The following is a 14299-nucleotide window of genomic DNA, read 5'->3' on the forward strand; positions in this document are numbered from 1 at the left end:
CACACACACACACACACACACACACACACACACACACACACACACACACACACACACACACACACACACACACACACACACACACACACACACACACACACACACACACACACACACACACACTGGACACACACACAGAGGACACACAGAGGACACACACACACAGGACACACACACACACACAGTCAGCACATAACTTTGTCCAAGTGGTGGTAAGAATGTTTGTCTTAACTAGCCTGATAAATCAAACATGTCTGATATGAACATTGACATAAACCCTCTACATACTTGAGTTTCTCCAGTCTGCAGTGTGGATCCTCCAGTCCAGCAGAGAGCAGTCTGACTCCTGAGTCTCCTGGGTGATTGTAGCTCAGGTCCAGCTCTCTCAGGTGTGAGGGGTTTGACCTCAGAGCTGAGACCAGAGAAGCACAGCCTTCCTCTGTGACTAGACAGCCTGACAGCCTGCAAAGAGTCAAATCATATTAAAATCACACTGTTATTCTTTGGTGGTGAAAATAGTGACAGTATATTTTTTTTACATTTTCAGATACATCAGTGTCCTGAAACCTGCCATATCTATTCATCAATTAATGTTTCATTATTAGAAATTATAAATTATCTAAGTATTGCCTGTAGATTAGAAGTATTGCTCTATACTCCAGCATTTTAGATTTGAGATCAAATGTTTCATATGAGGTGACAGTATATAATGTCACCTTTTATTTGAGGGTATTTTAATACATATCTGTTTCACCGTTTAGAAATGAAAGCACTTTATGTATCTAGTCCCCCCATACTTTGATAATTTGAAGAAGTCATTAGTATTTTGACAAATTTACTTATAATGTTTCAAAATAATCAAAAATTAAGTATTTGTTTTTATTTTTAGTATTTGGTCCCAAACTCATTGGGATTTGCAATTTGTTTTGGTTATGTTTTTCCCAATATTAAAATAGTAACTGAACTGTGGATGATGACTGGAGTCATTTTCTGTCTAAATGAGTAGATAACATGTTTCTAAACACGACTAAATTAATCCTGATGATGCCTTGATTAATACAAATCATGAATAAATAATGAATAATAACACTCAGAGTTGGTTTGAACAGATCTGAATCAGGAAACTAAGAGTTGGTTTAAACAGATCTGAATCAGGAAACTAAGAGTTGGTTTAAACAGATCTGAATCAGGAAACTAAGAGTTGGTTTAAACAGATCTGAATCAGGATACTAAGAGTTGGTTTGAACAGATCTGAATCAGGAAACTAAGAGTTGGTTTGAACAGATCTGAATCAGGAAAGTAAGAGATGGTTTAGACAGATCTGAATCAGGAAACTAAGAGTTGGTTTGAACAGATCTGAATCAAGAAACTAAGAGTTGGTTTAGACAGATCTGAATCAGGAAACTACAAGTTGGTTTGAACAGATCTGAATCAGGAAACTAAGAGTTGGTTTGAACAGATCTGAATCAGGACACTAAGAGTTGGTTTAAACAGATCTGAATCAGGAAACTAAGAGTTGGTTTGAACAGATCTGAATCAGGACACTAAGAGTTGGTTTAATCAGATCTGAATCAGGAAACTAAGGGTTGGTTTAAACAGATCTGAATCAGGAAACTAAGAGTTGGTTTGAACAGATCTGAATCAGGAAACTAAGAGTTGGTTTGAACAGATCTGAATCAGGAAACTAAGAGTTGGTTTAAACAGATCTGAATCAGGAAACTAAGAGTTGGTTTGAACAGATCTGAATCAGGACACTAAGAGTTGGTTTAATCAGATCTGAATCAGGAAACTAAGGGTTGGTTTAAACAGGTCTGAATCAGGAAACTAAGAGTTGGTTTGAACAGATCTGAATCAGGAAACTAAGAGTTGGTTTGAACAGATCTGAATCAGGAAACTAAGAGTTGGTTTAAACAGATCTGAATCAGGAAACTAAGAGTTGGTTTGAACAGATCTGAATCAGGAAACTAAGAGTTGGTTTGAACAGATCTGAATCAGGAAACTAAGAGTTGGTTTGAACAGATCTGAATCAAGAAACTAAGAGTTGGATTGAACAGATCTGAATCAGGATACTAAGAGTTGGTTTGAACAGATCTGAATCGGGAAACTAAGAGTTGGTTTGAACAGATCTGAATCAGGAAACTAAGAGTTGGTTTGAACAGATCTGAATCAAGAAACTAAGAGTTGGTTTAGACAGATCTGAATCTGGAAATTAAGAGTTGGTTTGGACAGATCTGAATCAGGAAACTACGAGTTGGTTTGAACAGATCTGAATCAGGAAACTAAGAGTTGGTTTGAACAGATCTGAATCAGGACACTAAGAGTTGGTTTGAACAGATCTGAATCAGGAAACTAAGAGTTGGTTTAAACAGATCTGAATCAGGAAACTAAGAGTTGGTTTGAACAGATCTGAATCAGGAAACTAAGGGTTGGTTTAAACAGATCTGAATCAGGAAACTAAGAGTTGGTTTGAACAGATCTGAATCAGGAAACTAAGAGTTGGTTTGAACAGATCTGAATCAGGAAACTAAGAGTTGGTTTAAACAGATCTGAATCAGGAAACTAAGAGTTGGTTTGAACAGATCTGAATCAGGACACTAAGAGTTGGTTTAAACAGATCTGAATCAGGAAACTAAGAGTTGGTTTGAACAGATCTGAATCAGGAAACTAAGAGTTGGTTTAAACAGATCTGAACCAGGAAACTAAGAGTTGGTTTGAACAGATCTGAATCAGGACACTAAGAGTTGGTTTAAACAGATCTGAATCAGGAAACTAAGAGTTGGTTGAAACAGATCTGAATCAGGACACTAAGAGTTGGTTTAAACAGATCTGAATCAGGAAACTAAGAGTTGGTTTAATCAGATCTTAATCAGGAAACTAAGGGTTGGTTTAAACAGATCTGAATCAGGAAACTAAGAGTTGGTTTGAACAGATCTGAATCAGGAAACTAAGAGTTGGTTTGAACAGATCTGAATCAGGAAACTAAGAGTTGGTTTGAACAGATCTGAATCAGGAAACTAAGAGTTGGTTTAAACAGATCTGAATCAGGAAACTAAGAGTTGGTTTAAACAGATCTGAATCAGGAAACTAAGAGTTAGTTTGAACAGATCTGAATCAGGAAACTAAGAGTTGGTTTGAACAGATCTGAATCAGGAAACTAAGAGTTGGTTTAAACAGATCTGAATCAGGAAACTAAGAGTTGGATTAAACAGATCTGAATCAGGAAACTAAGAGTTGGTTTGAACAGATCTGAATCAGGAAACTAAGAGTTGGTTTAAACAGATCTGAGTTGAAAAATCATAAATCAATCATGAATAAAAATGAGTGAGAAAGTTACAGAGGCTACAACAAAACATGCTAACCTCTCACCATTACCAATAACAGAGGATACAACAAAACATGCTAACCTCTCACCATTACCAATAACAGAGGTTTCAGCAAAACATGCTAACCTCTCACCATTACCAATAACAGAGGCTACAACAAAACATGCTAACCTCTCACCATTACCAATAACAGAGGCTACAACAAAACATGCTAACCTCTCACCATTACCAATAACAGAGACTACAACAAAACATGCTAACCTCTCACCATTACCAATAACAGAGGCTACAACAAAACATACTAACCTCTCAACATTACCAATAACAGAGGCTACAACAAAACATGCTAACCTCTCACCATTACCAATAACAGAGAATACAACAAAACATGCTAACCTCTCACCATTACCAATAACAGAGGCTACAACAAAACATGCTAACCTCTCACCATTACCAATAACAGAGGCTACAACAAAACATGCTAACCTCTCACCATTAACATCAAATAAAAGGTAAAATATATGTATGAATTCCCTCAAATAAAAGGTAACATTCTCTACTGTCTCCTAATATGAAACATTATATCTCATATCCAAAATCCTGGAGCATAGCACCACATTTAAAACTGTAAGCTTCACTGTCCAAACACATATTGTGTGGACTATGTGTGTCTGGTAAACACATGTGTTGTGGACTACGTGTGTCTGGTAAACACATGTGGTGTGGACTATGTGTGTCTGGTAAACACATGTGTTGTGGACTACGTGTGTCTGGTAAACACATGTGGTGTGGACTATGTGTGTCTGGTAAACACATGTGTTGTGGACTATGTGTGTCTGGTAAACACATATGTTGTGGACTACGTGTGTCTGGTAAACACATGTGTTGTGGACTATGTGTGTCTGGTAAACACATGTGTTGTGGACTATGTGTGTCTGGTAAACACATGTGTTGTGGACTATGTGTGTCTGGTAAACACATGTGTTGTGGACTATGTGTGTCTGGTAAACACATATGTGGTAGACTAGGTGTGTCTGGTAAACACATGTGGATCTGGTGTGACAAAGTTTATATTTGTATTAGTCAAGCTGCCACTTTCCATTACTGAGTGTCTTTAGGAGCACAAGACCGGATGCTCCCTTTTTAGTCAGACAGTCAGCAAGCTGCTCCTTTGTGGTCGACCAGGAAAACAGCTTTGAGGTGTGGAATCACAGTTGTAGCAAAGGTCTGTGAGCCTCCCCAGATGAAGTCATCAACATGCCAGGAAAGTACTCCAGTCAAGCCAATCGAAAACTGCAGGATCCATTTGTGACATTTCTCCACTTGTACTCAGCACTGTTGCCTTGACTTTGCTGTACCAGTAGTGATGCACCTGCCAGGCCAGACACACACCTTTTTAGTTTCCACAGTGTTCCTTCACCCTTAGCTTCAGGCGGAGGTCAGATGTGAATGTCTCTTGATGCTCTGTTCCCTGCAAAAATACAGATTTGATGTCTATGGAATTAAGTTTCCATTGTTTCTGGCAGATCATTGTCAGCAGCAATCTGAGTGACTCTGAGGCGCATGTCGGTGAGTCATTTGGGAGTTGTTTAGCAGCCAGCTCCTCTAAACCTCTAGCCACTAGATGAGTATTTTGGGAGTTGTTTAGCAGCCAGCTACTCTAAACCTCTAGCCACTAGATGAGTCGTTTGGGAGTTGTTTAGCAGCCAGCTCCTCTAAACCTCTAGCCACTAGATGAGTCTTTTGGGAGTTGTTTAGCAGCCAGCTCCTCTAAACCTCTAGCCACTAGATGAGTCTTTTGGGAGTTGTTTAGCAGCCAGCTCCTCTAAACCTCTAGCCACTAGATGAGTCTTTTGGGAGTTGTTTAGCAGCCAGCTCCTCTAAACCTCTAGCTACTAGATGAGTCTTTTGGGAGTTGTTTAGCAGCCAGCTCCTCTAAACCTCTAGCCACTAGATGAGTCGTTTGGGAGTTGTTTAGCAGCCAGCTCCTCTAAACCTCTAGATGAGTCTTTTGGGAGTTGTTTAGCAGACAGCTCCTCTAAACAGCTTCTCTGAACCAAGGAAGCGGCACAATGAAGACCAAGGAGCTCTCCAAACAGGTCAGGGACATAGTTGTGGAGAAGTACAGATCAGGATTGGGTTATAAAAAAAATATCTGAAACTTTGAACATCCCACAGAGCACCATTAAATCCATTATTAAAAAATGGAAAGAATATGGAACCACAACAAACCTGCCAAGAGAGGGCCGCCCACCAAAACTCACCGACCAGGCAAGGAGGGCATGAATCAGAGAGGCAACAAAGAGACCAAAGATAACCCTGAAGGAGCTGCACAGTGGAGATTGGAGTATCTGTCCATAGGACCGCTTTAATCCGTACACTCCACAGAGCTCGGCTTTATGGAAGAGTGGCCAGAAAAAAATACATTGCTTCAAGAAAAAAATAAGCAAACACGTTTGGTGTTCACCAAAATGCATGTGGGAGACCCCCCAAACATAGAGAAGAAGGTACTCCGGTTAGATGAGACTAAAATTAAGCCTTTTGGCCATCAAGGAAAACGCTATGTCTGGCGCAAACCCAACACCTCTCATCACCCCGAGAATACCATCCCCACAGTGAAGCATGGAGGTGGCAGCATCAACAAAATAGGAAATATGCAAAGGGGGGTGAATACTGTTGCAAGCCACTGTACAAACATAAAGTACTTTCCTTTCTAAACAGTAAAACATGTATGAATTTCCTCAAATAAAAGGTGACATTTTGTACTGTCACCTAATCTGAAACATTCTATCTCAAATCCAAAATGCTGGAGTACAGCACCAAATGTAAAACTGTGAGCTTCACTGTCCAAACACATATGGTGTGGACTATGTGTGCCTGTTAAACACATTTGGATCTGATAAACAGTTATCACTTGTTGACCAACTACAGGAATACTGACCTCAGAGTCTCCAGTTTACAGTGGGGATTCCCCAGTCCAGCAGAGAGCAGCTTCACTCCTGAATCCTTCAGGTCATTGTTACTCAGATCCAGCTCTCTCAGGTGTGAGGGGTTTGACGTCAGAGCTGAGACCAGAGAAGCACAGCCTTCCTCTGTGACTCCACAGCCTGACAGCCTGACAAAGAGATCATTATGACTTCACAAACACACGGTTAATTTAACACCAGTATTGTAGAAGGACAATGGCAGAAGCATTTGGTTTATTCTCTGAAACAACATATAGATTCATCTTCCATCTCCTAGAATTGTATGGTCAAATTGTTATACTAATGTGAAAATCAATGCACTGATTCAATATGTTATTCAATATAATATTATACACATTATTATGCATATTTTTCTCTAAACTGAATATTTCTTCCTGATGATTAGTTCTTATATGTCATTTTATTTACTCACAGAACTTCTCTGGAGGCTTTGACCACTGGCAGCAGCCTCAGAAGACCTTCCTCTGATCTGGAGTATTTCTTCAGGTCAAACACATCCAGCTCCTTTTCTGAAGTCAGCAACACAAAGACCAGAGCAGACCACTGTGCAGGTGACAGGTTGGGTTTTGAGAGACTTCCTGAGTTCAGGTAGCTTTGGATCTCCTCCACAAGAGAATGGTCATTCAGTTCATTGAGACAGTGGAACAGATTGATGCTCCTCCCTGGAGAGGGATTCTCCCTGATCTTCTCCTTGATGTACTTGACTGTTTCTTCATGGCTCTGTGAGCTGCTTCTAGTCTTTGTCAGTAGACCTCGTAAGTGCTTCTGATTGGACTCCAGTGAGAGTCCCAGAAGGAAGCGGAGGAACAGGTCCAGGTTTCCCATCTCACTTTGTAAGGCTTTATCCACAGCACTCTTGTAGAAAGTAACTTCAGTAACTTCAACCTTGTTTCTGAAGAGCGACAAAAAGTATCTGAACATTGATTGAGGATCATCCATTAGATTCTCATTGTTGTTGATGAATGAGAGGAACACATATACAGCAGCCAGAAACTCCTGAATGCTCAGATGAACAAAGCAGTACACCTTGTCCTGGTACAGCCCACATTCCTCTTTAAAGAGCTGTGTGCACAATCCTGAGTACACTGAGGCTTCATTGACATCAATGCCAGCTTCGCTAAGGTCTTCTTCATAGAAAATCAGATTGCCCTTCACAAGCTGTTGAAAAGCCAGTTTTCCCAGTGACAGAATGCTCTCTTTATTCCAGTGTGGACCTGTCTCTTCTTTCCCAAGATACTTTTCATTCTTCTGTTTGGTATGAAACACCACAAGGTGTGTGTACATCTCAGTCAGAGTCTTGGGCATCTCTTCTCTCTTATGTTTCAGCATGTGTTCAAGGACTGTTGCAGAAATCCAACAGAAGACTGGAATGTGGCACATGATGTGGAGGCTCCTTGATGTCTTTATGTGTGAGATGATTCTGCTGGCCAGGTCCTCATCGCTGAATCTCTTCCTGAAGTACTCCTCCTTGTGTGGGTCATTGAACCCTCGTACCTCTGTCACCTGGTCAACACACCCTGAAGGGATCTTATTGGCTGCTGCAGGTCGGGTAGTTATCCAGAGGAGAGCAGAGGGAAGCAGATTTCCCTTGATGAGATTTGTCAGCAGAACATCCACTGAGGTTGACGTTGTGACGTCCCAACAGATCTTGTTATTCTTGAAGTCTAGGGGCAGTCGGCACTCATCCAGACCATCAAAGATGAACAGAACTTTGTACTTGTTGTAGATGGAGATTCCTGATTGTTTGGTTTCCGTTGAGAAGTGATTAAGAAGTTCAATGAAAGTGTGTTTGTCCCCTTTCATCAAATTCAGCTCCCGGAAAGGGAATGAAAATACAAATTGGACATCCTGATTTGCTTTTCCTTCAGCCCAGTCCAGAATGAACTTCTGCACAGAGACTGTTTTTCCAATGCCAGCAACTCCCTTTGTCAGCACAGTTCTGATAAGTTTGTCTTGTCCAGTTAAGGGTTTGAAGATGTCGTTACATTTGATTGCAGTCTCTGGTCTTGCTTGTTTCCTGGTTGTTGTCTCAATCTGTCTCAGCTCATGTTCATTATTGACCTCTCCTGTTCCACCCTCTGTGATGTAGAGCTCTGTGTAGATCTTATTGAGAAGTGTTGGGTTTCCTTGTTTAGCGATCCCCTCAAATACACATTGAAACTTCTTCTTTAGATTAGACTTGAGTTCACGTTGGCAAATCACAGCAAGCTCATCTGAATCTAGAAATAACACAGAGGATATTAATATTACGTCTGTTTTAATGCCTACAGTATTGTAGGACTGTTATAAAGTTTTATATTATAATAATTTATTGAAAAATCATAATCGGTCGACATCTAGTTAAGGCTGCTACAATATCATTGAATTACACAGCTACTTTAGCTGTACTTTAGCTACAGCTTTTAAATGTTATAAAACAGCATTTAACATGAGGCAGACAGCTTTTACATTTCTCCAGTGTGTCAGCAAGCTCCTTCTGGTTCATTTTCCTCAGGACGTGCAGTGTGATCCTCAGAGCCCCCTCTCTGGCACTGCTCTCCTGCTTCTCATCTTCAGCATCCACCACTTCCTTATCCTGCTTCTGACTCTCAAAGCCTTCTGGGAGTTCTGGACTAAGAATCCTCTTGAACATCTTCAGCTCGTTCTTCACAAATGTCATAATACTCTCTTCAAGCAACTGAAATAAATAAAGTATTTAAATTAAGTAAGAGACAAAATGCTTTCTCATCAACACATTAATGAATGATTGACAGGTCAACTTTAATTGAGGTAAACAAAAACAAATGTACATAACAGGACCACATACACTGAATATGGAGGCCAGGTCTGCTTGATGACTCTGGGAAGACTGACCACTGAGAATCTCTGACTCTGATCTCTCCTGTTGGTTTCTGTGGACAAAACGTGAGATTACATCTCCTCATCCAGGGAGTACACACACACACACACACACACACACACACACACACACACACACACACACACACACACACACACACACACACACACACACACACACACACACACACACACACACACACACACACACACACACACACACACACACACACACACACACACACACACAGGGAGGGAATGTTGTGTTTGTTTAATATTGTTTTAGGACTATGAAAATGGAAAAAAAGGATTAGCCTATGGATTATGAAAACAACAAATAGAAATGGGAAAATGGGAGAGTAGAAATGACTAGAGACAGTGTTGTACTTCTACTTGGTCACAATCCCGGATCCGGGAGCACCCCCCACAGTAAAAAAGCTGACTAGCATAGCCTAGCATAGCGTCACAAGTAAATACTAGCATCTAAATATCATTAAATCACAAGTCCAAGACACCAGATGAAAGATACAGATCTTGTGAATCCAGCCATCATTTCTGATTTTTAAAATGTTTTACAGGGAATAAACAATATGTAAATCTATTAGCTAACCACGTTAGCAAAAGACACCACTTTCTTTACTCCACCAGTTTTTTACTCCATCAGTAGCTATCACTAATTCGACTAAATAAAGATATATATAGCCACTAACCAAGAAACAACTTCATAAGATGACAGTCTGATAACATATTTATGGTATAGCATATGTTTTTTTAGAAAAATGTGCATTTTTCAGGTATAAATCACAGTTCTACATTGCAGCTGCAATCTGAAATAGCGTTGGAAGCAGCCGGAATAATTACAGAGACCGACGTCAATTACCAAAATACTCATCCTAAAACATTTCTAAAAAATACACAGCATACAGCAAATGAAAGACCAACATCTTGTGAATCCAGCCATCATTTCTGCTTTTTTAAATGTTTTACAGGGAAGACACAATATGTAAATCTATTAGCTAACCACGTTAGCAAAAGACACCACTTTCTTTACTCCACCAGTTTTTTACTCCATCAGTAGCTATCACTAATTCGACTAAATAAAGATATATATAGCCACTAACCAAGAAACAACTTCATAAGATGACAGTCTGATAACATATTTATGGTATAGCATATGTTTTTTTAGAAAAATGTGCATTTTTCAGGTATAAATCATAGTTTACCATTGCAGCCACTATCACAAAACTCACCAAAGCGACTAGAATAACTACAGAGAGCAACGTGTATTACCTAATTACTCATCATAAAACATTTCTTAAAAATACACAGCGTACAGCAATTGAAAGACACAGATCTTGTGAATCCAGACAATATTTCAGATTTTCTAAGTGTTTTACAGCGAAAACACAATATATCGTTATATTAGCATACCACATGAGCTAACATCACCCCAGCATTGATTCAAGGCAAAAAGAGTGATAACGTTATCACCACCAAAATATATTAATTTTTTCACTAACCTTCTCAGAATTCTTCAGATGACAGTCCTGTAACATCATATTACACAATGCATATAGAGTTTGTTCAAAAATGTGCATATTTAGCATCACAAATCGTGGTTATGCAATGTAATCTGTCAAAACATGGCATGCATTCTGGCCCGCGCCATCTTGGAAAGAACCTAAGTTTACAATTCTTTATCGATTAGATTGACAAAAAAAATACAGGTTGGACAGCTAATGAAAGATGCATTGGTTATTAATGCAACCGCTGATTTAGATTTTTAAAATTAACGTTACTAGACATACAGTGTGCGTTACAGCCAGACTAGTGCCGCAATAATGGCCGACAAATGCGTTTAAATTTTTCCACATAAATACGGAATAAAATCATAAATAGCTCTTACTTTTGGACGAGCTTCCAACAGAATCTTGGGCAAGGTGTCTTTTGTCCAAAAGAATCGTTGCTTTGTTGTAAAATGTCCTCTTCAACTTCGGAACTAGCAGCTAACAATAGCTACGTGGCACACACATGTCCAAATCCTCAAAGCGCAATACTACGAAAATTCCGAAAATAGCAATATACTCGCATAAACTGATATAAATCGGTTTAAAATAACTTCGTTATGATGTTTCTAACACCTATATCGAATTAAATCACAGACGGATATATCTTAGGCCGATAACGAGAGCTTTTGAGCATGCCATTCTGATGTCCTCTCTTGCGCCTTGACGAGGGTCCAAAAGAACGGACATGTCACTCCATTGCCTTTTATAAACTCTGTGAAATACGTAGAGACGCCATTCCACTTCTCATTGGTTACTGACATCCAGGGGAAGGCGGGTGCAGTTCATTTCGACCCATAGGGCACATACAGACCTTTAAACTGATCCGAGATCAGAGCCTAGTTTTCAGACCTTCGCATGTCCTGTCATGATTTTCGCTGTAGAAAGAGTTCCGGTTCACCCACAGACATAATTCAAACGGTTTTAGAAACTAGAGATTGTTTTCTATCCAATAGTAATAATAATATGCATATTGTACGAGCAAGAATTGAGTACGAGGCAGTTTAATTTGGGAACGCAAAATGTCGAAGTTGAAACAGCACCCCCTGTAGTGTCAAGAGGTTTAAAATGGTGTAAAATACTTGTATGTTTGAGGAATTTAAATTATGGGATTTCTGTTGTTTTGAATTTGGCGCCCTGCAGTTTCACTGGCTGTTGACGAGGTGGGACGCTAACGTCCCACATACCCTAGAGAGGTTAAGGGCACCAACAGATTTAAATGATATTCTGTTATATCTTGTGACAAAGCATCCTGGTTCAATTATCTTCTGTTAAACCTGGGGACAAAGTGTCCTGCTTCAATTATCTTCTGTTATATATGGGGACAAAGTGTCCTGATTCAATTATCTTGTCACGGTCGTCGTAGGGAGGAGACCAAGGCGCAGCATGGTATGTGCACATTCTCTTTATTTAGACAAATGAACAAACTAACAAAACAACAAAATGAACCGTGAAGCTATATAAACGAGTGCTGACAGGCAACTACACATAGACATAAGAACCCACAAATACCCAAGGGAAAATAGCTACCTAAATATGGTCCCCAATCAGAGACAACAATAAACAGCTGCCTCTGATTGGGAACCATATCAGGACACCATAGACATACAAATTACCTAGACATACAAAAACCCTAGACAATACAAAAACTAGCATACCCACCCTCGTCACACCCTGACCTAACCAAAATAATGAAGAAAACAGAGATAACTAAGGTCAGGGAGTGACATATCTTCTGTTATATCTTGGGACAAAGTGTCCTGGTTCGATTATCTTCTGTTTCAGGGAAAAGGGAGGGACACATTTGCAGTAAGTTTCTGTGGTTTTCCTTGGTATTCTATCAGGCTCCAAGTTCAGGCTACACACTCCATGAGACAGCCAGCGATCTAGTTATCATCAGATAAATATGGCACAATCCTGCAGAATTTTTTTTATTTAACTCACATTGAAATGCAAATACCTAGATAATGGTAAGAAAGATAGCAAACAAATGATTTAAAACTTCTTGACGCACCCATCCCATCCCGTTGCCTGCGTGTTTTGTTCAGTAATTCACAGGCTTGTGCAGGTCACGACGGGCAGACAAAAATTCCAAATAGTATCCGTAAAGTTCGTAGAAACATGTCAAACGATGTTTATAATCATCCAGAATGAGATTTAAACGGATCAGAACCAAAATATTGTGTTTACTTATGGTAAAGTGAATGTAAAACTCAATTTTAGACCTGTCAAAGCTTCTCTACATATCTAAAATATGTATATGTATTATATAATCACAATGAAAATGGTTTTGAACAGAGCCAACATCTTGATCCGAAGCATTTTCTAAAAGAACAATCAACATGGCTCTTTTCCACCGCATGTCCTCTGAAGCTCAATCTTTTCACGGCCTCCTTAACCAAGTTTTCAATAGATTAGTCCTGTTATGTGGAGATAGCCCCACTCTCTGCCATTACAGACAATGGACCTATAGAGTTTTTCATCGCAGGCCATGGTGACAACTTCAGCGCTTGGGGAACAGTGGATTAACTGCATTGTTCAGAAAAACTGATTTTTACATTGTCAGCTCGGGGATTCAAACCAGTAACCTTTTGGATACTGGCCCAACTCTCTAACCAATAGGCTATCTGCCGCCCCAAGGCCCCAAGGTGAGCCTCATTAATTACCCCTTAGCTACCATCTTCTCCCAAGTGGATGTGCCTTTGGGTGAACACCGTATCAGTCATAGCTGTGCCACATATCCTTATATGGCTATCCTGGAATGTTTACTAAACTATCCTTATATGGCTATCCTGGAATGTTTACTAAACTATCCTTATAGGGCTATCCTGGAATGTTTACTAAACTATCCTTATAAGGCTATCCTGGAATGTTTACTAAACTATCCTTATAGGGCTATCCTGGAATGTTTACTAAACTATCCTTATAGGGCTATCCTGGAATGTTTACTAAACTATCCTTATAGGGCTATCCTGGAATGTTTACTAAACTATCCTTATAGGGCTATCCTGGAATGTTTACTAAACTATCCTTATAGGGCTATCCTGGAATGTTTACTAAACTATCCTTATAAGGCTATCCTGGAATGTTTACTAAACTATCCTTATAGGGCTATCCTGGAATGTTTACTAAACTACTCCGAAGACACTCTGAAGACACAATTCAGCGCTGGGCTGTTTAGCAAGGATACTGCAGGACCTTCTATGGAAGAAATAGACCCCACTTTGAAAACGAAGGACTGCAGGTGTGTGCAGTCTACTGTGCAGCCTCTTGAGAGTTTCATCTGCTAGGTCCTAGACACTGACATTTTCTTTCAAGAACGTTTACTCTTAAATTCGGTTGAGTTAAGGACCAAGGATGAGTTTTGTCTGATGGCTGCCCAAGACGGTGACTTTAGCTTTTAATTAAAAAAGTGTTTGTATCTCCAGCAGTTTGTTTGTTTCACTCACACGATTTGATGAAAGGAAATGCCCTTTACCCTCTCCAAAGAATTAACATGAAAACATCCAGCCATACTAGTGGGGAGTAGAATCTGCAGTCAAGAAAACCTGTTTTTAGGCATGTTACCACGTTATATTGTTATAGG

The 14299-nt window shown here is 39.7% G+C and overlaps 2 protein-coding genes across 2 annotated transcripts in view; both read right to left on the reverse strand.

Annotated features, from left to right (window-relative positions):
- LOC139568283 (NLR family CARD domain-containing protein 3-like) overlaps positions 1 to 14299 on the reverse strand; it is a 164683-nt gene that overhangs the window by 107602 nt on the left and 42782 nt on the right. The gene's annotated exons all lie outside the window — the stretch shown is intronic.
- On the reverse strand, positions 205 to 8987 carry LOC139543875 (NLR family CARD domain-containing protein 3-like). Its single transcript, XM_071350806.1, has 4 exons — positions 8759 to 8987; positions 6723 to 8529; positions 6265 to 6438; positions 205 to 462 (listed from the first exon to the last, which is right to left on the reverse strand). The coding sequence occupies exons 1-4, from the start codon at positions 8967 to 8969 to the stop codon at positions 228 to 230; spliced, it is 2427 nt and encodes an 808-aa protein (XP_071206907.1). The 5' UTR covers positions 8970 to 8987; the 3' UTR covers positions 205 to 227.

This window comes from Salvelinus alpinus, chromosome 1 (assembly GCF_045679555.1).
Source record: "Salvelinus alpinus chromosome 1, SLU_Salpinus.1, whole genome shotgun sequence".
NCBI classification, from domain to species: domain Eukaryota; kingdom Metazoa; phylum Chordata; class Actinopteri; order Salmoniformes; family Salmonidae; genus Salvelinus; species Salvelinus alpinus.